The following is a 25518-nucleotide window of genomic DNA, read 5'->3' as shown; positions in this document are numbered from 1 at the left end:
AGACCCTCTGAGAGCTTATTAATGATATCTGCATTGTTCTGGGTTTTGGCTTCAGTGTGCTTTTGGCATCAGCGATACAAGGGCATTGAACCAAAAACCACTATCCCCGCATTAAAGCCTTCCCAGAGGGGTGCGGAGGGTACTTCGAGAGATTAAGACACCACTGGAGGACGCAAACTTAAGATACATACTCCCCAGCAGTGAATGAGCCATCCCAGCATTTGTTCCTCTAATTATCGTCTAAACTGATTACATAGGCTTAGCCATATCTAAAATGTGTCTACGGTTTTCCTTAAGGAGTTAGAAACCTGCACACTTATCTTCACACATACAGTCTCATGAATAGGAATGGGATTTGTAAGAAATTTAATGATTCTGGTTCCAAATTCGATTCTACTTTCTTTAGTCCCATAAAGATTGCATTAGCGATGCCTAGCAGTTTAAAGGAAGCATCAAACAATTGTTCTAACTTATTAATAATAAAAAAGAATATATTATTAACAGTTTGTTTTCTACATTTTTGCTTCATCACACCATAGGACACATGTAGGTTTTACTTTTCAAGTACTCAAAAATAAATGAATAAAAACATTATATATGTACATTTACTATATATGGGTGTGTGGGTAGGTAAAATGATCATTTTCGTTTCATTCTATGAACTACTAACAATATTTCTCACAAACTTTGAATAAAAACATTATTAAAAAACTTTTTAAAGATGGACTCATTAAACAACGTTTTAAAACATAAAAACAAAATAACAGAAAAGATGCTCTGTATTTTTTCAGACATCAAACACTGCAAAGTTAATAAGTTCAATTTTAACCAATACAACATTAATATTTGTACATGTGTTTAGGAAAAGTTCAATGATTTTCTTATGTGATAACCAGTTTTCATGCGTCTTGACATGCTGTCAGTCTTTCACATTGCTGTTGGATGACTACGGTATGTCACTCCTAAGTTTTGATGTTGTTGAAATTCAACAGACACTGGACTGGAATGGCCACAATACATCTAGAAATGCTGAATAAATACAAATTTGGAATAGTCTCTTAAGCGTTCCTGCGGCTATATATAAACAAACATAATATACAGTATACAGGTGTTGGTCATATAATTAGAATATCATCAAAAAGTTGATTTATTTCACTAATTCCATTCAAAAAGTGAAACTTGTATATTATATTAATTCATTACACACAGACTGATATATTTCAAATGTTTATTTCTTTTAATTTGATGATTATAACTGACAACTAATGAAAATCCTAAATTCAGTATCTCAGAAAATTAGAATATTACTTAAGACCAATACAAAGAAAGGATTTTTAGAAATCTTGGCCAACTGAAAAGTATGAACATGAAAAGTATGAGCATGTACAGCACTCAATACTTAGTTGGGGCTCCTTTTGCCTGAATTACTGCAGCAATGCGGCGTGGCATGGAGTCGATCAGTCTGTGGCACTGCTCAGGTGTTATGAGAGGCCAGGTTGCTCTGATAGTGGCCTTCAGCTCTTCTGCATTGTTGGGTCTGGCATATCGCATCTTCCTCTTCACAATACCCCATAGATTTTCTATGGGGTTAAGGTCAGGCGAGTTTGCTGGCCAATTAAGAACAGGGATACCATGGTCCTTAAACCAGGTACTGGTAGCTTTGGCACTGTGTGCAGGTGCCAAGTCCTGTTGGAAAATGAAATCTGCATCTCCATAAAGTTGGTCAGCAGCAGGAAGCATCAGAAGCGTCTCGCCTGGGCTAAAGACAAAAAGGACTGGACTGCTGCTGAGTGGTCCAAAGTTATGTTCTCTGATGAAAGTAAATTTTGCATTTCCTTTGGAAATCAGGGTCCCAGAGTCTGGAGGAAGAGAGGAGAGGCACAGAATCCACGTTGCTTGAGGTCCAGTGTAAAGTTTCCACAGTCAGTGATGGTTTGGGGTGCCATGTCATCTGCTGGTGTTGGTCCACTGTGTTTTCTGAGGTCCAAGGTCAACGCAGCCGTATACCAGGAAGTTTTAGAGCACTTCATGCTTCCTGCTGCTGACCAACTTTATGGAGATGCAGATTTCATTTTCCAACAGGACTTGGCACCTGCACACAGTGCCAAAGCTACCAGTACCTGGTTTAAGGACCATGGTATCCCTGTTCTTAATTGGCCAGCAAACTCCCTGACCTTAACCCCATAGAAAATCTATGGGGTATTGTGAAGAGGAAGATGCGATATGCCAGACCCAACAATGCAGAAGAGCTGAAGGCCACTATCAGAGCAACCTGGGCTCTCATAACACCTGAGCAGTGCCACAGACTGATCACTCCATGCCACGCCGCATTGCTGCAGTAATTCAGGCAAAAGGAGCCCCAACTAAGTATTGAGTGCTGTACATGTTCATACTTTCATGTTCATACTTTTCAGTTGGCCAAGATTTCTAAAAATCCTTTCTTTGTATTGGTCTTAAGTAATATTCTAATTTTCTGAGATACTGAATTTGGGTTTTCATTAGTTGTCAGTTATAATCATCAAATTAAAAGAAATAAACATTTGAAATATATCAGTCTGTGTAATGAATGAATATAATATACAAGTTTCACTTTTTGAATGGAATTAGTGAAATAAATCAACTTTTTGATGATATTCTAATTATATGACCAGCACCTGTATATATATATATATATATATATATATATATATATAATTATTTCTGGTTCTTAACAACCACAGCAGGACACATGCAGCTGTCGAACTCAGTGTTATGAATAAAAGAAAAACTGACCTGTACTTATATAGGGACAATAAAGGTATAACAAGATTTGCAAGGAGCAGAGTCCTTCGTGTTGTGACCTCACTGTTGGGCCAAACAAAGCAAAGCGTGGCTAAACCTGGCTGCACTGAAGCTGCGAAGCAAGCGTTCTGAACAACACACAAGGGGCACAAACACAGAATGGGCATACAGAGTGTGGTCTCCTCTGCACGCACCCAGTCTTCAATCTCCTTCTCCTCTGTCTGTGCACGTCTACAATAGGTCTTTGTCAGCACGTCTGCCTTTTTCATGGAGACCTTTGCCTGGACCAGTGACTATAATAAAAGCTTTTTATCTGATTGTTTTGCGGACTCTTTGTTGTCAAGTGGGTTGGCGGTTCTTTGCTTGCATGATGAGAAAATGTGAAATGACATCCACAAAGCAAGACGAACTAAAAAAATATATAAATAAAGAATAGAAAAGAAGGACCGAGCCAAAAAATACAAATAAAAGAGTGGCTAAGCTTCATTCCTGTCAGAGAGAGAGGCTGAGTGAGGCATTGCATTTTTCACCAGACAATAGAATAGTTAAGTGACTGAGTGCTTGGCTGTGCAGGCAAGCGATAGATGAGAGGCTTCACGCGCCTGCTGTATGGATGCTACATGCTGGCAAGCGTGCTGAGGTTTACAGATCTGTGCATCACGCGTATGAACTGATGGAGCTACAGGAGTATGTGAAAGATGGAGTGCAACCAACATCTTAAACACGACTGTTTAGCAACACAGCCTTCACTTTTTTGGTGAAATTCCTTTTCTTCTTCAATACGCTCAACTTGAATCTTCTTTACCTTGGATTATTTTCCAGTATCATTGCCCAAAAATAATAGAATTTACTAATTCAGAACCGACATGAATAGCAATCCCCTTGAACATTTTTTGGCTTTATGCAATACCTGGAGACCACAATTGTTAACTATAAAATATACATATTTCATTTTTACAGTTATGTTAGAAAAAAAGCCAAAATGACATTACATTACATTTTGATACATTTTAGTTTTTGTAATAAATAGTGTCATCATTTATGATTTATAAACAAATTGCGTTACTTTCAAAATATTCTACCATCAAACCAATTCCTTTGTGGTACAATACAATTTGACTGGACTTGTTTTCTATGAAATGGCCAGTCCGAATCCAAAGTGTGACCACTAGGTCATTCACACTCATCGAGCTGTCGCTCCTGATCGGAGACTTGACATTTCTTTGAAACATTGTGAAAGATGTCAAGGTAGAGCAGCAATACCTGTTCGTAACCTAGAAGAGGCTAGAGAAAAAACATCAGGCTCTCACGCAGACATCCCATCAGCACGACTAAGGCATTACCACCACACCACATCCAGTCACATAGCCACTAGAAAGTCTATACGATTATTGTGCAAAGACATGAAACAGAACCTGTACAGTACAGAGATATAATGCATTGGCTATTTAAGTTCAAGGGATGAGGATGATGTGATGAAGGTGATACCGGTGAAGAGGCTGCTTTGACTGCGCGCCATAGAGACAGAGAGAGAGAGAGAGAGAGAGAGAGCAAAAGAAGGATGAAACCGAGAATAGAGACAAGGGAAGGAGGTTTGCAGACCTGACAGATGAGTCTCCTCTATAAAGCGCAGCTGAATGTGGGAAAAGGTCATCACTTTAGCTCTTCTGCTTCTGTAAAGAGCGACAGGGCTGTCACCCGGGTTCAGATGCCGCACACCCAGCCCAAACCACCTGGCAATTAAAGGTCATCTCTGCTCCCAGTAACCGCTAAGAAAGGCCCAACGTGGACCAGGACATCTAAATATCCCTTATCTCATCCACATTTTTCAAGGCTTTGAAATATGAGGGGGAAAAAACGTCAGAAAAGAGCTAAACTCCTTGAGCTCTCACTATATAGACAAATAGAAGAGATGAATTACGGGGATTACTGGAAGCTGCCCAATCATTTGAGAGGTAAAAGTCTCAATTCCCCTAGCGTGTTAAGTGTGAGATAGAGTCGACGTTTTCAAATCTTCCTAACTCACAGCAAAGAAAAAGCCACCAGAGGCTTTGAGGGTTACAGAGGGGCAGGCTCGTGAGGAAAAGGGTGGTCTAATGTAAATGAGATCAACTCTTTTACAGACAGCCGAGGTATCTTTAGCTCAGAAAACACACGCCATTTGCAATTACCACGTTTAAGATGAACAAAAACCACAGAGACAGTCAGGGCGTGAAGAGCCTTTTGAAGGATCATCAATCTTGCCTGTAAGACAAAGGACGGTGGGAGGGAGGGTGGGGCGGCAGGACTTTTGCCAAGTCTTGTCCCAAAGCAGCTTTTATGAGAGTGAAAGTGGAGCTTCCTGCAGCCTAAGTGAATGAGAGCGGGCCGACTATAGTAAATGAAGGTCTGCCTGGCATCAAAGGCGCCTTTTTAATGAAGCCATTCAAACGCACACAGTCATCCGCAGGCATGACAAATCTCTGTGCAAACACAAACGTAAAAAGCTTCGCAAACTAAATCAAAGTTTCTAAGGAGAACGTCTAGCTTTCAAACACAAATCTGTGTTACAGGGTGATGTTTGGTATACAAGTCGCACACGCTTGTTTGCAACCCAAAAATCCAAAGATTTCTAGTGCTGGATGTGATTGTGTTCTGAATTTCACACATCTCCCTGTGAGCGGATAAAGGTTTCAAATGGGGATCAAGCTGCATTATGGGAAAGTGCCTATGCACACACAACTCACCTGGATTAGCGCTTCACTTAGCCTCTCCTCATCCACCTCCAGCACAATATCCCGGATCTCCTCATAAGGCAGCCGGAATGATCCCAGGAAAATTGCTGTCGGGGAAAAAACATGGAGTCATTTCGCTGGAGTGTTACAGTTCAACAGGGGCTCGCTCACCGCCCCTCAGAAATGACCATGAGACACAGTCAATAACATCTCGGGTGAACGGTAAAACTCCGTTAGATTGTGTGTTCCATTTCAGGGCAATTGGAAGTGAAAGAGAAACACAATTTTCTGGCAACAATAAAAGCTGCTAAAATAGCCTGAGCCATTGTAAGATAATGACTCGGCATCTTAAACTTTCACCTGGGATGAAACACAGAGAATGGTGGGTGCAATTTAACCAACGGCTGAATTTGATAACCCAAGCTCTTATCCACTTCTGAGGAAAAAACAGTCTGTAATTATAGTATAAAGCTTACAGAACGCAGTTTAAAGTACATCAGTGGGGGACCGGGCATAATTGTACATTTATTTCCGAATGAGCATTTCTTTAGATCAACACATCGAATAAGCTCTCTGGAGCAGAAGCAGGACAAATTCAGAGCAAGATTTAGAGGGTCGCCCTTGTTTTGTACCATTTACACCTTAAAGGAACAGTTCACCCAAAACTGTACAGTAAATTCTGTCTTTACTCACCCTCAAATTGTTCTTTGTTCGGATGAACACAGAGAAAGATGCTTGTAACCAAACAGTTCTTGGCCACCATTGACTACCATTGCAGAAAACCTTACTTTATAAATTTCATTGTTCTGCTGAACAGAGAAGACGATTTTTTGAGAATGTAGGAAAGCTAACAGTTCTGGGGCACTTTTGACTACCATTGTCATTTTTATGTCAATTTTATTTTACAAACAGTTCTTGGCCACCATTGACCACCATGTCAATGGTGGCCAAGAACTGTTTGGTTACAAGCATTCTTCCAAATATCTTTCTCTGTATTCATCTAAACACATACATTTATACAAATTTGGAACAACTCGAGGGTGAGTAAATGATGACAGAATTTTCATTTTCAGGTGAACTATCACTTTAAGCTACATTATGTTATCGTTTTCAATTTTACTGATAACAACTGAGTGGAAAAGGAAACCACGTGTTCCTAAATCTACATTCTTGTCATCTAAATTCTCCTTCAGTTGCTTTTGCATCAGCCAATCACTGAGAAGGTCCTTCTGCTTCACCCCACCATCCAGCTCTCTGGTGTTCAGGTGAACCAGGTCCAACTTCTGATGAACAGTGATTTAATAAACTAGCATGCCCACCGCCTGATTGAGAGAGTCTCTGTGAAACTACGCTCTATTTTCTGCAATTCATTAGTCGGCCATCTGCGTGTGACAATATGTCGGTTTCTTCAGAGAAAAGAGAGTTCTGTGCTTTTTATTCAGGAGATGAAGGTAGAACGATGCATCGGCATTTCAAAGCGGGGTGATCATCTGGCGAAAACAAGACACAATGGCGCAGAAAGAAATTTACTGCAGGTTGGCTGTGCCAAACCACACAATGGGGTTTTAAAACTACCCTTGTAACAAAATACAGCAAGTCCGGTCTGGCTATAGGGATATGCTAATCGCGCATCCATCATTCGGATGATGAGCCAATCAGCAAGAGTATCACATGCCAATAAACAAACAAATGGTTAGTCACAGAATGTGGCGAGTTTAACAACCACCAGTCAGAACTTATCATATCTGCTGTAAAAATGTTAATTGGACGGCAAACGATTTCGCCTCATCTGTTGATTCATTAACATAATTTACACATTCACAGTGACTTTTTCCTCCAACAAATTTCACCAAGACAGATGCATCCCATAATTCATTTCCGTTTACAATCCACTCATCATACTCCTCAGCACAGGGATTTAGCTACTTTGTGTTTTTTAACACCACACACCCTGTGAGCCTGCCAAATTCAAAGCATTTAAACTGAGTCATTTTTATCCTACATATAAACTCTATCAAGCCCACTTCCACAGACTTTAATTAAAGGGACAGTTCACCAAAAAATAAAAATGTATTTACTCATCCTCGAGTTGCTCCAAATCTGTATACATTTCTTAGTTCTGATGAACACTGAGAAAGATATTTGGAAGAATGCTTGTAACCAAACAGTTCTTGTCCACCATTGACTTCCATAGTAGAAAAATTACAAGATAGTCAAAAGTGCCCCAGAACTGTTTTCTTTCCTACATTCTCAAAAAATCTTCTTCTCTGTTCAGCAGAACAATGAAATTTATAAAGCAAGGTTTTCTACAATGGTAGTCAATGGTGGCCAAGAACTGTTTGGTTACAAGCATTCTTCCAAGTATCTTTCTCTGTGTTGAGTAAATGAAGACAGAATTGTCATTTTTGGGTGAACTGTTTCTTTAAATCCAATCAGGTATATACATAAAAAGGACTGCTGACGCAGGATCTACGTGACTCCTGTGGGGTGATCTGCCGTGGATTTGAACAGAATGCTGGGATTGTTAAACATGCTAATGGAGCACAGAGCCCTGCTGGGCGTCTCTGTGTTAATAGAGGAGCATGACTTCATGTAGCGGTCGGTTGCTTTGCTCTCTCTAAAGCTAACCGGGTTCCTCCTACATTAGCCACACTCGTGAGATTCACATCCTCTGTGTCTCATCTGGATTATTTTTTCAGCTGCGCACAGAGCCCCACCCAGAGCCCAGGTCCAAAGAAACAGAGCAAATAACCAGCTTCTCTCCACACACTTGCGAAATCCCTGCTGATACGTGTGCGTTTAATAGTGTGTGTCTGTGCGTTTGTGCAAGATTGCTCATAGGCCCCCAGCATCAATAAACTCAGCATCTTTTCTTAACCAGACAATTTCATGGCCAAAAATGAAAGTGTGGACATTGTCCAGTCAGCCCACAGACTGTACTCTCAGCATGAGGGGGAGAGAGCAATAGATACCTTATGAGTAACTCGACCTATCAGAGGAAAAAGTAACATCGTGTGACCACAAGTTTTGGGTCATTTCCCATCAGAAATGCATCACCCACTCGAACAAAAAAAAGGAAGAAAAACACATACTGAATATTACAAGCAATATCACTCATTTGGTGATATTTAAAGGGTGGTTCACACAAAAATTTTAATTCTGTACTGAACAGCATCAGTACCCATTGACTTCTATTGTATGGACACACAACCAATGGGTACCGCTGTTGTTCAGTTACCAAGGTCCTTCAAAATATCTTCTTTTGTGATCTGCAGAAAAAAAGTCATACAGGTTTAAAATGACAAGAGGGTGAGTACATGATGTCCGAATTTTCATTTTCATTGCTCACGTGATATTGCTAAAAACAAACAAAAACAATTTATCAAAATATATACCACAGCAATGTGAAGTGGCCTTTCAAATACTTCCTTTTAAGATGCTTTTACTCTCTTTATCCTCGTTCCTGTCCCACCTCCCTTTTCCTTCTGTGAAAGATGACAGATTTGTGGCTGAAATGAATGTGTAACAGCACTCCCACACTTGTGCTGGCATTAGTTACTCCAAAGCCTGAAGTGTGTGTGTGTGTGTGTGTGTGTGTGTGTGTGTGTGTGTGTGTGTGTGTGTGTGTGTGTGTGTGTGCGTGTGTGTGTGTGGTGCATCATAGGCAGGGTAACTTGAGGAAGTGAGAGAGAGAGAGCATGAGAATGTGAAACAGAGAGAGAGAGAGAGTGTATGAGGAGAAGATAGAAATGTCACAGAAATTACAGATCTTTCCTGACAGGGCCCTTTCCATCGGCTTCAACTCTAATAAAGAAACAAAGCTGACCTTCCTGTCCACTATACTTCTGACGACTGACTGATGTCACTTCCTCGAAAGCAGAAACGATTGTTTATCAGATGAGTGATCATAGGAAGCATGCATCACTATTACTAATGCTCATTGGGTTATAGCTCTAAGTATTAAACATTGTCCGATTGGTCTTAAATTGGGTCCAGATTATTTTTTAGATTTGAGGGTTGGTACTTTTAGTTTATGGAAGTAAGCATTCACCTAGCAACCGCAATTGCAACGTCCCTAGCATCGCGGCAGCGAGTTGGGCATTGGCAGGAACCACTTACATTTTCTTCAGAAACGGTAAATATTGGCTTACTTCTCTATTTATCTATGTTCCATTAGCATTTGTATAAGGTAGGGTGAAATATGTTCTACAACAGCAACGCTGTAGCCAAACTCGGAGCTTAATCTTCCTCTATTCTCGCATTGAAATTGTATTGATGTAGTCAATTGGAATCCAAGTACTCTTCCGGCTAGGATGAAAACAGGCACCGGTGGGACATATACTCAGGTGGTTGGTTATTTTAGCATTTGTCATGAATATTTCATGAAGTGAGATATTGTATATCTAAGGTGTTCTCCTCTTCAAGACAAAAAAGGAAACATTTCCAAAGAAGAATAAAATTGCATTCTCATGCTGCTCTCATCAATCAGAGTCCAAAGAGCCACGGGCACTCTTGAGAACACAATGAATTCATACACACACGCTCTCCCTCAAGATTCAAGAGGGGGAAAATAGAGAGCGACAGTGAAAGAGAGAGAGAAAGAGAGTGACAGGCACAGATTGAGAGTGAGTTGTTAAAGAACACTAGGTTCTAGTGGGCTGATCAATAGAGGCTAATGTTCAGTGCAACCTGCTACACCAACACTGCAAAGGGTCCAAATATCTCAAAGTTATATGAAATAGATAAACAAATTCTTTAAATCACTAAATGTCTAATTTGAAGTGGATATCTTTTTGGTCTTTTATAGATGGTTTAAGCGGCAACATCATAAACAAACGTTATGTAGCCCAAACTTAACTTCCGGGAAACCTCTGCAAAGAATCAATAACTGTTGCGTAGCTTTAATTTAATACAATTAATACACAATAAAATATTGATATAAATTAATATTAATATAAATTAATTTATAAGTTATAAACCAAACACAGACCAGAAGGTAACTTCGGGCCAGGCCAGATGAAACCGTCTATATGTGTATTATTTGTCATATTTATTTGTAATACAGATATTAAACAGAATGTTTTGATGTTAATGTGTGTCATTATTGCCATTGACATATTGTACACTTTATCCATCGGTCTGTTTATCGATGTGTGTACAAGTCCCTCCTGTGTTTTATGTCATTTTAATTTAAACGGACAGTTCACCCAAAAATGAAAAATTCTGTCATCATTTAATCGGCCTCAAGTTGTTCCAAACCTGTATACATTTCTTTATTCTGTTGAACACAAAGACATTTATTTGGAAGAATGCTAGCAATCTTCAGTTCTGGGACATCATTCACTAGCACAGTAGAATTTTTTATACATTACAATAAATAATATATTTTTTGTTCTGCTGAACTAATCTTTTAAGAATTTAGGAAAGCACACAGTTCTGGGGCACTTTTGACTACCATTATAATTTTTCCTACTATGGTAGTCAATTATGTCTGAAAATTGCTAACATTCTTCCAAATATCTTTAGTTGTCTTAAACAGAATACAGAATTCTGTTGACTGAATTAAAATCTTTGGGTGAACTATCCCTTTAAGTATAATATATCAAAGAATTACTGAAGACTTTATACCCCTTAATCGCATGCCGGAAGTCCCCCAGGCTTTTGAGCCCTATCTGAATCTCCCTGTGGTTAGGAAAAGCAAACAAAAATAAATAGTTTGTCCATTTCTCCTGTTATCCTGCTATGTGTTTATGGTACAACTGATATCAAAGGAATAGTGTGGAATCCATTATCAAAGAAAACAGCAACTCCAAAACCTGTTGCAGAAAAACAAATACTTTGAATGCTTCTTGACAATACAAGAGGATAAGATGAATTTTAAAGCTGACATGATATACAAACAAGCAAACAAACAAACAAAAACGAAGAGAAGAAAAATGTCACTCAGTGCCTGACAGCATTGTGGCTATAGATTCAACGGCTTTCTGACTCGCTTACAGAGAAACTCACTCAGATCTTTTTTGGCATGGAGCAAGAATCCAAGACGATCTCTAAAAAATAGTGAATAATAAAAAAGACAATTCCTTAGAGAGAAATGTATGTTGTTCAGAAGAAAAAAGACTTGGCTGGGGCACAGATGATATGGAATGCTGATAACTTACACAGATTCTGGGCTGTCTTGGCATCTAGAATTCGCAGCTCTTTCGCTTTTTTCTTGAATTGTGTCATCCTGTCGTCTGTTTCGTCCACATCCTTTTTCACTAAAAAACAGAGACACAAGCAACAAAGAGTGTGAGCGAAATGATCAAAACCGGTAAATTCATCTGCTCAACACTACTATTTTATACAAACAGATTCTTTTCAAATTCTATTCAGAACTGTAAAAAGATGATTTTGTAAGGGTACGTAACCAAGCAGAACAATGTCACATTGCTAGGGTGGTCCGGGTGGTTGGCAGGGCATTTATATGTGGTTGCTAGGGTGTTATCGATGGTGAAAGTCAAAGGTTCTCTATGACGTTCTGTTCTGTAGATATAGTTTGGGTCACACAGGAAACATTTTTTCAACCTACTCTATCATCTGCTAGAAAAACTTTTAATTAGATTTCATCCTGCATTCATTCCGTTTTCATATCTGCAGCGTAACCGGTGCAAGATGAGTTACCGTACATGTCTACGTTTAACACTTAAGTATGAGCAATAGTAATGAGAACGTTTGACTTAACAAACAAATAAAGAAGAATTGAATTGTTCTCCTTTGCATGCTGCTTTGCAACGCACTGATAACCAAATCCACAAGCATGACTCCTGTGCTTTGGAACGCACATTTTATGATCTCCCGCTGTAGCAATAAAAATGACATATGTTGCTCTCTATAAGGTAATTATACATTTGGCCCCTTCATAACAGATCCGGGGTGAAAAGCATAAGGACGTGAAAACGCTAGATCATGGCAGATGTGTCATGATTAAATCGAGACACTGATGCATGTCAGACTGACTTTTATAGCGAGACGTATAAAAAAACGAGGGGCATATAAAAAACATGCAAGAAAGCGAGACAAATAAAGATGGAGGAAAAAGAATTGCTACAGAAAGAGGTTACGCAAGGTGAGATTGAGGAATAGAAAATCAGGCAGAGAGACAGACACACAGTGCTAAAGAGACTATTGGCGCGTGACTACGGCTTTGCTCAGTATATTGGAGGGAGATTTTGCGGGCCGCTATTGACAAACACAGGGCTCGCTCTGTCAACGGCTCAGAGCCACAGAGATAATTGTGTTATTTCTGTAATCCTGGGAAGCGCCAGGCACGGCAGCTTGGAACAGCCCCAAACCAACATTAACGTCGTACGTGTGTGACTGGTATACCGGGGACCGGCTCCCTTTGAAGCCCGTTTAAAGAAAACCTCTCCCCTAGTGACGAAAAACATGTCAGCGAAATCCTCGGCTGCCCCATTGTCACAGTCAACTACCAACTAACTAAATTAAAGAGCAATCAAGGCCGTAGCTCTGGGAGCGACCCGAGGGAGAGAGAGAGATTCTGGGTAATACTCAGGTGAGAACACAGACAGAGGCAGCCCCGGTTTAGTAGATTGCTTGTGGGAGTTAGCATGCACCTCAGCGCTAATCATCACGACTCCGCTATTTATTTAAGCCCAAGATGGAAGTCTCGCAGGAAATCTCGTACAAACAAGCCTCTCCCAAGAAATCTACATATGTGAAGGAGTTATCAAAGCAGGAGCATCTTATAAGCAGGTGGATTTGCTGCTGGCTGTAAGCAACTTACTGTTGTGTCAAAAGCACCGCAGAAATGATGGGTGTCTGTTGTGGGATGGAGGTGATAATGATTCCACTGAGCATGCTCAAGGAGTTGGATTTTCTAAGTCTGTTGTAAAAGCTCAGGTGTGGGAAGGAGGCCAAGTAATTAATCTGCAAAAGCATCTTAACACTCAGACAGGTGATATGACTTGCATATCCAAAAAGTTATTAAACATCTTATTGAATAAAGCTCACAAGCTGTCCACAGAGAAGTGATTTAACTATATGGCTTTACAGTACACATATATATACACATTGTCTCACAGAAGTGAGTACACCCCTCACATTTTTGTAAATATTTTATTATATCTTTTCACGTGAGAACACTGAAGATATGACACTTTGCTACAATGTAAAGTAGTGAGTGTACAGCTTGTATAACGGTGTAAATTTGCTGTCCCCTCTAAATAACTCATCACATAGCCATTAATGTCTAAACCTCTGCCAAAAAAAAGTGAGTATACCCCCTAAGTGAAAATGTCCAAATTGGGCCCAATTAGCCATTTTCACTTAGGGGTGTACTCGCTTTTGTTGCCAGCGGTTTAGACATGAATGGCTGTGTGTTGAGTAGTTTTGAGGGGACAGCAAATTTACACCGTTATACAAGCTGTGAACTCACTACTTTACATTGTAGCAAAGTGTCATTTCTTCAGTGTTGTCACATGAAAAGATAAGATAAAATATTTACAAAAATGTGAGGGATGAACTCACTTCTGTGAGATGCTGTATAAATATGTATAATTACAACAGTATTGCTAATGTCTTAGTTGATCCATTTTAGCAGCTTCAACCTTTTCACACTGTTTTGTGATGGGGTGTCTCCGTTACACATCACAATGATGACATCATAGGCCCATAATGCCCAGGGTTCAAATAGCCTGCCATACCTGCATTGACAAGCAGGCATGTTTCTACAACAGAGTGGCGGCAGACCAGCTCGCTCGGTGTGCATTCCACTAAAACAAAATTTCAATCTTGAAACTTGAGGACCAGAGAAAATAAAATATCAGGAAACCGGGCTCCCATAGAATTCTTGTTTTTCGGGTAGGGGGCGCAGGTGAGGGAACAGCTTTAAGCCATATTGTAGGACTCAAGATCCCCCATCACCCCCTCAGGCGTATTGTCACACCCTTCCACCAGCTGGTTTTCCCACCTGGGCAGCCCACGCTCTCAGCAGGACGCTCTCCACACATCCTCAGGCTCTTCAGCTGTTGGACATCCGCAGTCCGCCAGGCCTGCGCCTCCTCATTCTGGGCAGGGCTGGAAAAATGCGAAACAGACGCAGCTCAGCCCTAGTCAGATCATCACTGCTTTCACTTATGGGGGTAAGGGCAGTCTGGGCGGCTTTGTTTAGCCCGCTTTCTGCTGCAGGCTTGCTGACTAAATTACTCCTTGGGAAGAGCAGGACATGTTACCAAGAAAGCAAATTTGAAACAATCATTACAGGAACGATGGGCTAAAGCTCTATCCATCACTGATGATGTGTGTGGGACTTCTGCCAGAGAGAAAAGTTTGCATGCAAGAAAAACAAGGCAAGTGAGTTAAGCCTCTTGATCCACCCACTAGAATATGCTTAGAGTATTGACACAGGCAAACGACTCACAGACCAGGACGTCTTCTCCACCTCTCCAAGAGGCTAAAACTGCTCTTCTACTTGCTGAGCTTTTATTTGCATGAATGTTCTTCCAAGGAACACTTTAGAATCATCCAGGGAGGTTACAGAGCTCAAAAATGGCCATACTGTATTTGCACGCGTGGCAACTGCCAATGCAAACGTTTGAGAATGTCTATCAAAAAGAGTAAAATTTAATCACAACCTTAAAAGCCTTGAAATCAGAAATATTATTAATACTATTATTATTATTGGTAATAATACAAAGAAGAAAAACAACATTATTATTATTATTATTAAAAAATTATGTGTCTACACAACATAATTAAGTGACAGAAACATTCCATGAAAAAATAATGATAGTAGTAATAAATCAGACAAATTATTATAATTCTTTTTCTTAGCAGTTTTATTATTATAATTATTATTAATGTCTTATGTGCCTACACAACATAATAAAGTGATATACCAGATACATAATAAATTATTATTATATTATTATTGATAATAATGCACGAAACCTTTGTCTCTTTAAGTGTGTTAAACAGAAACAAAGCCATGCCTCACACTATGAGCTTAGAAGAGTAAGAATATTGTGAAACTAATACAGATGGCCCATTAAGGTTTTATGGAGAACCACATTTAAACAATGAAATTAAACTTGATATGTCATGTACATGTAGGTCGTAAAAAGCACAAACGAATGAAACAAGAGTTTATCACCCAGTAAAGAAAATAAATAATTAAGTTAATAAGTGGGCCAGTTAGCTATTAAAGAGAAAAGGAAAAACCAGGTGGTTTTTGTTATATAGTGCCCATGAAAGAGCGATTATTCTGGGGGGTGTTTCAACATAATAAAAATAACAGTATTTCAGAGTGATGTGTTAGTAATGTGACCCATTAGAAGAGAAACAAAGCTGAGAGATATTTTAGAGAAAGCCAGTTTCACAATGTTAATAAAACATCAGCGGTACAAGATTGCTCCTGCCAACATAACCACATACATGTGTGTTGAGTTCACAGATATTGTTATACGTAGGGACTGAGAGAACAGCTCTTGGCTGAAATAGGAGCACAAAGCAGAGGGTGAAATGTAATAGAAATAATAGAACTTACAATAAGAAAAGCAATAAAAAAAGGCAACACTCAAGTTCACACACAAGCCCTTTCTGTGGTTTTTGGACAGAGGGCAACCCATGGGAGCTTCTCGTTTCCAAAGTTCTCCACGTTTGGGCGTTGAGATTGTTTACTGGACTTGAATCTTTCTGCTGGGAGCCTTCCATGAGATATCTCCCCCCGGCAGGCAAAGCCTTGAGCGTTAGCAAGCTAAACACTACCACATGTTCGCTTCCGGACTGAAATGATTCACAGTCACAGACATTAAGCTACAGCGGGTGAGCGGAGCACTCAAAACACTGATGACAGGTCCTCTTAAAACATGGTCAATGTCTCAGCCACGCAAAAGAGACAATGCGGGGTCTGACTGCGTGCCGGGAAATGCGTTCTCAGTTTGTGTGAGTCAGATTATTCCAGACGGCTTACACATTCAGAGTGTCCAAACCTTAACAACACGAGATGCAGTGGATCGCAATGAAATCAAACCCTGAGTCACAACTGCTTCAAAAAGCACAGTGTGTTTATGAATTAAGCAATAGCACATCTGCATCCGCATCGCCCCGTCAGATCGGGGAAGACGTCCCAAATATGAAACACACTTGAGGTTTGAAAACACTATTTTATTTGAGATTTCCAGCTACGACTAATTTATGCGAGTGAGTAAGAGGTGTTGAGAGAGCGGTCTCTCTCTCAACACCGTAACCAAATTATTGTCTGCATAAAAATCCAACTAACTTCTCAAATGCATGCTCGTTCTCTCAAAAAGTCAACCCTTGTTTCTTCTTCGTTCATCCTGGTGAAACCTCATTGATCGGATAAGGGTGATCAATGAGGAAAAGCTTGCAAATTGAATCTGAGCAGAGCATAACCAGCACTACGGCGTCCAGATAAGTGCTTGATGCACAAATGTCTGAAATGTCTAAATTTGGGGCGGAGATTTCGTGGTAGACCGGTTGAGTGCATCTGATGATGTGGTTTGGAAATGAGCTCCCGTAGCTATTCATTGAGAGCGTTCAATTATTAGTGAAGCAATTTAAGCCGTTCTTGTACTAAGTACTGGGAAGAACCGAGAGTTTGTTGACGTCGGAAAAAGCGCACACGGGCCATAAATACAAGGGGAGCTGTTTGAATGCGTATAATTCAGCTTCTCTCTGACGGCTTTCTGATGTCAGGTTATTAGGAGGCATCTCTCCTGTAATGACTTCCCCCCTTCTCTTAGTCCTGACCTTCACAGTGCTCAAGCGAAACTGTCTAAGCTCAAGGTGATCTGAAGAAAAAAAACAGCTGGGGGAGAGGCTGTGCCTCCATCCATGCAATTATCATCATTTTCAACCATAACAGGGGGAAAGAGGGAGGTTTGTGGTAATGATAATTGTGATGGGGAAGCAGGTAAGGTTTGATTCTCTCTGAGGACAGCGTGATACGTCTGACAGACTTCTAAAGCATGACTGTGTTCAGAGGTCACTAATACACTCTCATTTTCACCCCGGGGTCTGCTGGGAGCCTGAAGAGAGTGAGTAGAGAAGAGGCTGCAAAGGTCTTAGCCTGACCCGATAACCACTGGCTCTCTAATAGTTTCATTATGAGTGAGAGACACAGTGAGACAGAAAACCTAACAGTTGGAATTTGACATGAACGCCAAGCCCTGTTCCTCCAACTCATGTCAGAAACTTTTGCTTACAACAACCTTTGTTTTTTTCTTGGAGGCAAGCCTTGAGGGAAACTCAAAGTGCATCTGTGGAAAAAAAACTATTTGTAACATAGCATCCAATGAATTTAGACCAACAGACCAAACCAATGCTACAACATCTATTTAAAGGTGCTGCGTGTAATTTTTTGGAGGATCTATCAACAGAAATGCATTATAATATATATATCTATGTCTTCAGAGGTGTATAAACACCTTACATAATGAAGCGTTATGTTTTTATTACCTTAGAGTGAGCTATTTCTATCAACAGAAACCGCGGGTCCCTTGCATTGAATTCGCCATGTTGTTTCTACAATAGCCCTAAACGGACAAACTGCTCCACAGAGAAAATCGCTCTCCTTTGGCAAAGAAGCGAAAACTTGATGACATCTTAGTGCTAAGTCAGCCAAGAGCCATTGGTTGCAGTTCACGACTTCACTGCTAGATGCCGCTAAATTTCATACACTTGACCTTTAATCCAAAAATTTATATTATGTAACCATTTTCTCATCTTTCTGTTGTTCCAAAACTATGACCCAGAACACAGAAAAAAACTGAAATCTCTTTATCCTAGACATCTATGAGAATAAATGAGAGCAAATTGAAACTGCTGGTTGAGTCTGTTCAGTCTCTGATATTTCTCCTGAGAACAGAAATCTCAACAATGTCACAAACTGAGCTCAGATTTGCCAAGCCTGCAACCAAAAGTCAATATTATTGAAGATAACAATATGAACTTATCAACATTTCTCATCAAATTCAAATTATTTTACCTATACAATCTACATTAATTTAATAGCTCCATACTTTTAATATATTTTAACAATTTACTAGTTTCTTTTTAATTTCTCCTAAACAATTGTATGAGAACCATATGAGACTTGAGAATTTAAGTAGTAATTAAATCTCCTGAGGTATGAAAGAACAACCTCACAGTAAGAAAATATACTTAATCTATAAAAGAAAAATGGAGAAGGTAAAACATGTTTGAAATGATAATTGTACAGTATATGATGACAATTTCTCTTTATTGTTTGTAACTAGCCGCTTGTCTGACATCACGTACCACCGCTTCCGGGTCCAAACGCTCTATCAGATGCCATAGGCAAACAACAAAAATGCTAACATACATTGATGGCTATATAACTATTAAAAACACCCCAATCCTACACTCTAAAAAATTTTACGGTAATTTTACGTGAAAAAATTTAGTACATTTTAAAGCTGTGAAATCAATGAAACATATTGTTTAAATTGTGTAAATGCAAGTACAAAATTAGACAATCTGAGTAACTCTAAAATTTCTATAAGAATATTAAAAATATAATTTGTTAATTAAATACTTATTTCTTCATTAAATAAGCTTAAATAATATATGTAATTTTAGAGAAATTAACTATTGGATTTTTAAACAATTGTTTAAAATGTGTCTCACTGAAAAAATGAAATATATTATATTTTCTCTTCAAAACAAAATCTTGACTGTCCAGACAGTGTTTTATTTTTTACAATTTATTAAAACATAAATGTTGGAGATTTCGTAAGACTGTAGTGTACACTTTGAGTTTATAAAAGTAGGATGATACTCGCCCATGCATGGCGTCTTTCATTGGGTTTGAGCTCACTTGGCACACAAATTCACTCTGTAATCTTACAGAGCAGCACTAACAGCTCTCTCCCTTAGTATGGCTCTGCTGCGTACCAAGCTGATAATAGGTTATCCACTGTATTAAACTCACACAATCACAATTGTGTGAAATGAAAACAGCAGTCTATGAAAGACGATGGATTGTACTGACATTCTGCTTTATCATAAGGTCATTTGTGAAAACCCATATCACATGCGTTTAATACAAATGGGCACCCCCTGCGGGTAATAAAACGAAAATAATGAGGACGGAAAAACACGAAGTCTTTCAGATGGATCGTCTCGGTGGTGTGAACATTACTGGGTTACAGTCCTAAGCAGTGGTATTACAATACCAAAGCCTAACCATTTCTTTAATTTCTGGGTAGGAAGCTCAAGATGGCAAAGAGTGTGGGAAGAGTCACTCCTCAGGGCTGGAACTGACCACAGAGGGCTTTACAGCCATGACCTCTCGATTCAAGCCCACAGCCAATGCACTTCAACAGGAGACATCGGTTTAAAGTCTTGTTTGACCCATTACATTTAAACCATCGAACCAACTTGACTTTGCTAAGACTATGTACTCAAAGCCCATCCCTGGGGCACAGATTTCTTGGAGATGTGTGTATAAGGTCCAAAAACAGTTCTATAGTCAAGAAACTATTACTGAATGCAACATTCAATTTCTAACTGTGCGTTTTATAAATACAACTTTCAATATGCATGTCTAAACCGAGAAACAGCTTTTGCAGTCATGTGGCCTTCAAATGTCCTGAATGTTGTTCACAATTGATCGGTGAATAAACCACTGAATTACGTATATGATAACTATGACGACTAGAAACTGAGACCTTATCAACATCACCACTGCTGGGTCATGGTCCCGTTAAACTCCCTGTGGGTTAGGGACTGGGTGTTGAGGTTGTGCGGTTGTGTTTGTCCTCTCTGTTGGAGCTCTGTGGGTTTGAGGCTAACCTTCCTAAGTTGCTAGTGGTTTGCCTAGCTTAGGAGGTTTTTTTAATGTAATATCATTCGACATGAGGAAATAAAACAGAGCCTATCGAGAAAAGACTGGTTCTCAAGGATTTTTGCAACATGTGGCTGGTATCATGCTTTCTGTCTTGAAGGTTAACCGATATTGTTGATCCAATTTGTCTGCCATTGTGCAAAGAGGCCTTTAGAAATACCTCACATGTTGTGTGTGCAAATGTCAAGGTTTGCCTGAAGGATAACAATAAACAAATAAATAATAAAAATAAAGTGACTTCTTCTTCAAGGCAGTCTGGTGTTACGCTTGTTAGTGAGAGAAAGTCTTATCTCCTAAAATCAAATCCACCGCAGGCATGAACAGTGTAATTGTAAATCTCCGCAACCCAACCAAAAGCAGCAGATGCTGAAATTCATGCAGATTTTCACAGACGTATGGATCTTCCTGTCAACAGTAAACAATTCCTGACAGGCGTTAAGTGCCTCGTGTATGCTGAGGTATGTGTGTATGGTTTTCACAAAGGTTTTCCCTCCACGCCACAGTCTCATGAACATTTTTGGATTCTGAATTTTTCTGTCCTTCTGATTATTTGATTCTGTCTTTCTTCTTGATCCTTTCCTTTTTCTATTCTTTTTTCCAGACTATTTGATTCAATCTGTTTCTTTATGATTCTTTTTCATTCATTCTTTCTTTCTTCTTTATTCAATCAATCTTTCTTTCTGACTTTCTTTCTTTCTTCCTGATTCAATGATTCTTTCTTTCTGATTCTTTCTTTCTTCTTTATTCTATGAATCTTTCTATCTTTTCTTCCTGATTCAATGATTCTTTCTTTCTGATTCTCTGATTCTTTCTTTGGTTCTCATTCTTTCTTTCTTCTTTATTCAATCAATCTTTCTTTCTGACTTTCTTTCTTTCTTCCTGATTCAATGATTCTTTCTTTCTGATTCTTTCTTTCTTCTTTATTCTATGAATCTTTCTATCTTTTCTTCCTGATTCAATGATTCTTTCTTTCTGATTCTTTCTTTGGTTCTGATTCTGTCTTTCTTCGGTTCTGATTCTGTCTTTCTTCCTCATTATCTAAATCTTTCTTTCTGATTCTATGATTTTTTCTTATTCATTCATTCTTTGTTTCCGTTTCTTTGTTTCTTTGTTTGTGATTTGTTTTTTCTTTCTTTCTCTCTCTCTCTCTCTCTCTCTCTCTCTCTCTCTCTCTCTCTCTCTCTCGTTCGTTCGTTCGTTCGCTCTCTCTCTCTCTCTCTCTCTTGCTTCTTTCGTTCGTTCGTTCTATCCATCAATCTCAGGTTGATTTCCTCAACAGATGAAAGAGTTGGGATATTTGTGTGCTAATTTGGGGAGTGAATTTGAGATGAGGTTAAGAAAATGAAGCATGTCGGAGCCTGGTGGTTGAGTGGTTCGTGCTCCGACATATGGTGCCGGTGCGTTCCGGGTGACCCGAGTTCGAATCCCGCCTCGTGGTCCTTTCCCCGACCCTACCCCCTCTCTCATCCACTTCGCTTCCTGTCCTCTCTACAATTACTGTCTGTCAAATAAAGGCAAAAAAATAAAAATAATTTAAAATTTAAAAATAAATCTTTAAAAAAAAAAAATGAAGCACTATGAATATATATATATTTTCATCAGTGGAATAGCCAACAGGCCAGGGAATGCAACAGAGCTCTTGTTGGCTCGGGCTTGCACTTGGTGGGGTGACCCTGGTCCGAATGCTCTGGGTGTTCAGGACTGTTTCTTGCTCTTTTTATCTCATCCTTCATGCTTTCTACATTTTCCTTCTCTCTTCCTCTCTGGCTAGCTGGGTGAGACCAAACCCTGGGTCCATTCATCCCAAACCTGCACTTTTATACTACACTCCCCTTTCCCTGCCACACTGATTATGGAGGAATCTGAAAAAGAAAGATTAGCATGACCACATGAATTACAGCAAACAGGAAGTGCACGGAGAGACGCTACCAGCTAAAGCATTGCTAAGCATGGCTTTGAGAAGCCACTCATCCCTAACAGCCAATTAATTCTGATCTGCCTTACTAAAAAGCAGGACCCCACTGTAATATCCTTTAGACTCCATCTATGATTGCAGCCCTCTATGTATGCGTTACTGACAAAAGCTAGTCAAGCATAATGAGTTATAATGATAGAGTGTGAAGTGAACATCCATTCCAGTAGTGGCTGTGGAGTGAGGGCTTTTTGTGATGTCTCAAGTTTGCCTAAAACTGTGATTGCTGGGTTGGTGGGTCTGAAAATTGTTAGCTCTGACCTGCCTTGCTTTGGAATTAATGTCCAAGGACACGCTGTCCAAGTTGCGTGATCAGCCGGCAGACTGGATTACGAGGCGTTTATGGGACCTGCTGTTACCCGCTGTCTGGATTACTCAGGGATTTGATTGTGTTTAAACTATAGCAGTAAATGTAGTTATGAGGCGTCACGCTCATAACTTCCTGCTCTTGTTTGCTTTGTAAAAAGCGTATAGCACACAGAGATACCTGATGCAATATCCCTTGGTACTTCTACAGTATACACGAAAGATTAATGCTGTTAACAACAGATAACACAGTGCTTTAATCAACCCCATAGCGTTGTCTTAAATGACTGTATACAAGCTATTGTTTTAAGACTTTTTCAGTGATAGAGTGTTATGGGATGCTGCTATGTGGTTGCTACGGTGGATCTCAATCTTGTTCATTACAAGGCCCTCCCCCTTTGTTCACAACAATATTTAAAGGCCTTTGTATAAAGATTTGTGTCTTCTAAAAATAACAAAATTGCTTCAGCATATTTAAAGTGATAGTTCACCCAAACATAAAAATTCTGTCATTATTTACTCACCCTCTTGTCATTTCAAACATGTTTGACTTTCCTTCTTCCACAGAACACAAAAGAAGATATTTTGAAGAATGATATTAACTGGCACCTATTCACTTTTTTTAATTCACATTTCTTTTTTGGGTGAACTAGCAATTTAATGTTTTTGTGTTATACCCCATGTACAGTACAGTATATGGCTTATAATTCAGATTTTGTCTGATTTACAGTAGTATTCAACAGTGTGGTAGAATCAGAATTCAGAATTTGGGGTTACAATACAAGTCTGTTTTGAACACTACTTTACCTGCTATTCCATCTATTTAAAAGTCTACCGTTGAGCAACTCTATTGAATGAAAGTACAAAAAGCTTACAATGGCTGGTAGTGGTGGCTTTGTAGATCCAAGAGCAGAACACATTCTGAGGTAAACAAATCTATAAACAACATCAAATTACAGCTGGACCTTTACGAGCAAGCCTTTGGGTCACTTGGTTCCAGCTGAGGAAATCTAGCTATTGACTCCGCGCAGGAAACAATTCTACCCAAACAGATATATATCTATATATATTTGAGATCTCCCCCAGCGTTCCGGTAGAAAGCGGGAGAAGTGCACTTTGAAGGCCCATGTAATATGATCATGGAATCACACAGAATTCTTTAAAGACAGTTAGGATCAATGGAGGATAAGAGTGGCCACAGTTAAAGCTGTGGCGCTGTAAGTCGTGCCGCTGTGATCTAACGGATCTCCGCTCTCTTTGAAAGCCAGACAAAATTAAATGTGAATTACAGAAGTGAAAGCCCCGGACCGAAAAGACAGCATTTATCATCAAAAAGATGTGTGGTTATCTCTTATTCAGTCTCTGTTCTTTTGGCCCCATACAATGACATCTCCTTCTGAGACTGGATTCACATCAAACGGTTCTTAACCCCAGAAACGATAGCAGAAAAGCCATGCATGTGCTCCCTCTCGGATCTCAGAGCCAGGGATTTTAAATGCTTTTAAAAAATCTAAACGAAGTAAAATAATAATAATAACAATGTTTACTGATATTATTATTGTAAACAAAATAATAATAATAATAATAATAATTAGTAGTAGTAGTAGTAGTAGTATTTTTTTAAGGTGCAAATATTTATGATACAGAGGTTACATGAATATTGTGGGTTAGCTTCTAAATTTGGTCAGTCCAATATGCAAAACCATTTGTTTTATATAGAAAATAATTTTTTCATTGAACATAAACAAAAATTCTGAAGGTTCTTTCTCATTTAAACTCTGAAAACTCACATACATCAAGGCCGATAAGAGTTACCTCTTCAAAAACATTAGATGCATGATTTCAATGGTACCTTAAATTGTATCAGAGAAGGAGGGCAGATCAATCATTTAGGACCAACATGCGGGTACTACATGGTCTTTGAAGCTTTTCCTTTGGCTTTTACATCATCTTCACAGGGCTGAAGGAAGGCTCACAGTGCGTTCTGGAAAGTTAGTATACACACTTCCACATACAATACACACCCAGGCAGGTTATCTGTGCTTTATTTACTAAGCCTGTCAGCTCTATAGCAGGTTCATGATCTTACTGACTCTCTTCAGAAGAACCCGAACTGTCTGGATCTGTATCACGTTCGTAGCATGCAGGTCTACGCCTTCCAAAACATTGCACCATACCTACAACTTGTGTCATTTGTAAGGTGCGCTAGCAGGGTGACAAAGAAGAAATTCACATGGAGTAAATGCACTTTTGACTGACATGTACTTTGTTGTCGATCGCAGCAATATGTGCGAAATTCGAATGGAAAAAAGTTGCACATGGATACAAAACACAGAGACTCTGTGAAAATAACCATAATTTTCTCCAAGGGTGATATGCATTCTTACAGCTGTCTATGTGCGTTCATATAGCAATACATAGAAATGCGGATAAAAAACAGGGTAAGAAAGAGAAAGAGAGAAATAGACAGAAAGGGGGAGGAATAAAAAAGCCATCACAAAAGAAAGTATACAGCCCCATTTGGAATTGAGGTTTGGAAACAGAATACTTAGGGGCGGTTTCCCAGACAGGGCTTAATACTAGTCCCAGACTAACTTCAATGTTAGAGGTGCCTTGATCGAAAAAATTTGCACTGTCATATCTTAAAACATATCAGTGCAATTGTTTTGTCTGGAGATGCACACCAGTAATGTTTTTTGTAAAGTATGTTTTTTAAAACGACATAAATATCCTAATTTAAAGTAGTAGTATGGGATTTTTTAATGACTTAGGGCTTACTCGCATTGTCCCGATCGAACCGCGCCCGGGCTCGTTTGACCCCTAAAGCCTGGTTCGATTGACTAGTGTGAGTGCTC

General features: G+C 39.3%; 1 protein-coding gene across 8 annotated transcripts in view; it reads right to left on the bottom strand.

The window, feature by feature from the left end:
• Positions 1–25518, bottom strand: part of diaph2 (diaphanous-related formin 2) — a 419173-nt gene that overhangs the window by 180667 nt on the left and 212988 nt on the right. For all 8 annotated transcript variants that reach the window (XM_057348933.1, XM_057348934.1, XM_057348932.1 and 5 more), the window contains 2 exons: positions 11657–11755; positions 5508–5602 (listed from right to left, as the gene is read on the bottom strand). In XM_057348933.1, coding sequence (XP_057204916.1) covers positions 5508–5602; positions 11657–11755 — 194 coding nt within the window. The remainder of the gene's footprint in view (positions 1–5507; positions 5603–11656; positions 11756–25518) is intronic.

The sequence above is a fragment of the Triplophysa rosa genome, linkage group LG13 (assembly GCF_024868665.1).
Source record: "Triplophysa rosa linkage group LG13, Trosa_1v2, whole genome shotgun sequence".
Taxonomy (NCBI): domain Eukaryota; kingdom Metazoa; phylum Chordata; class Actinopteri; order Cypriniformes; family Nemacheilidae; genus Triplophysa; species Triplophysa rosa.
Note: the sequence above shows the minus strand (reverse complement) of the source record. Positions and strands in the feature narration are given on the sequence as shown.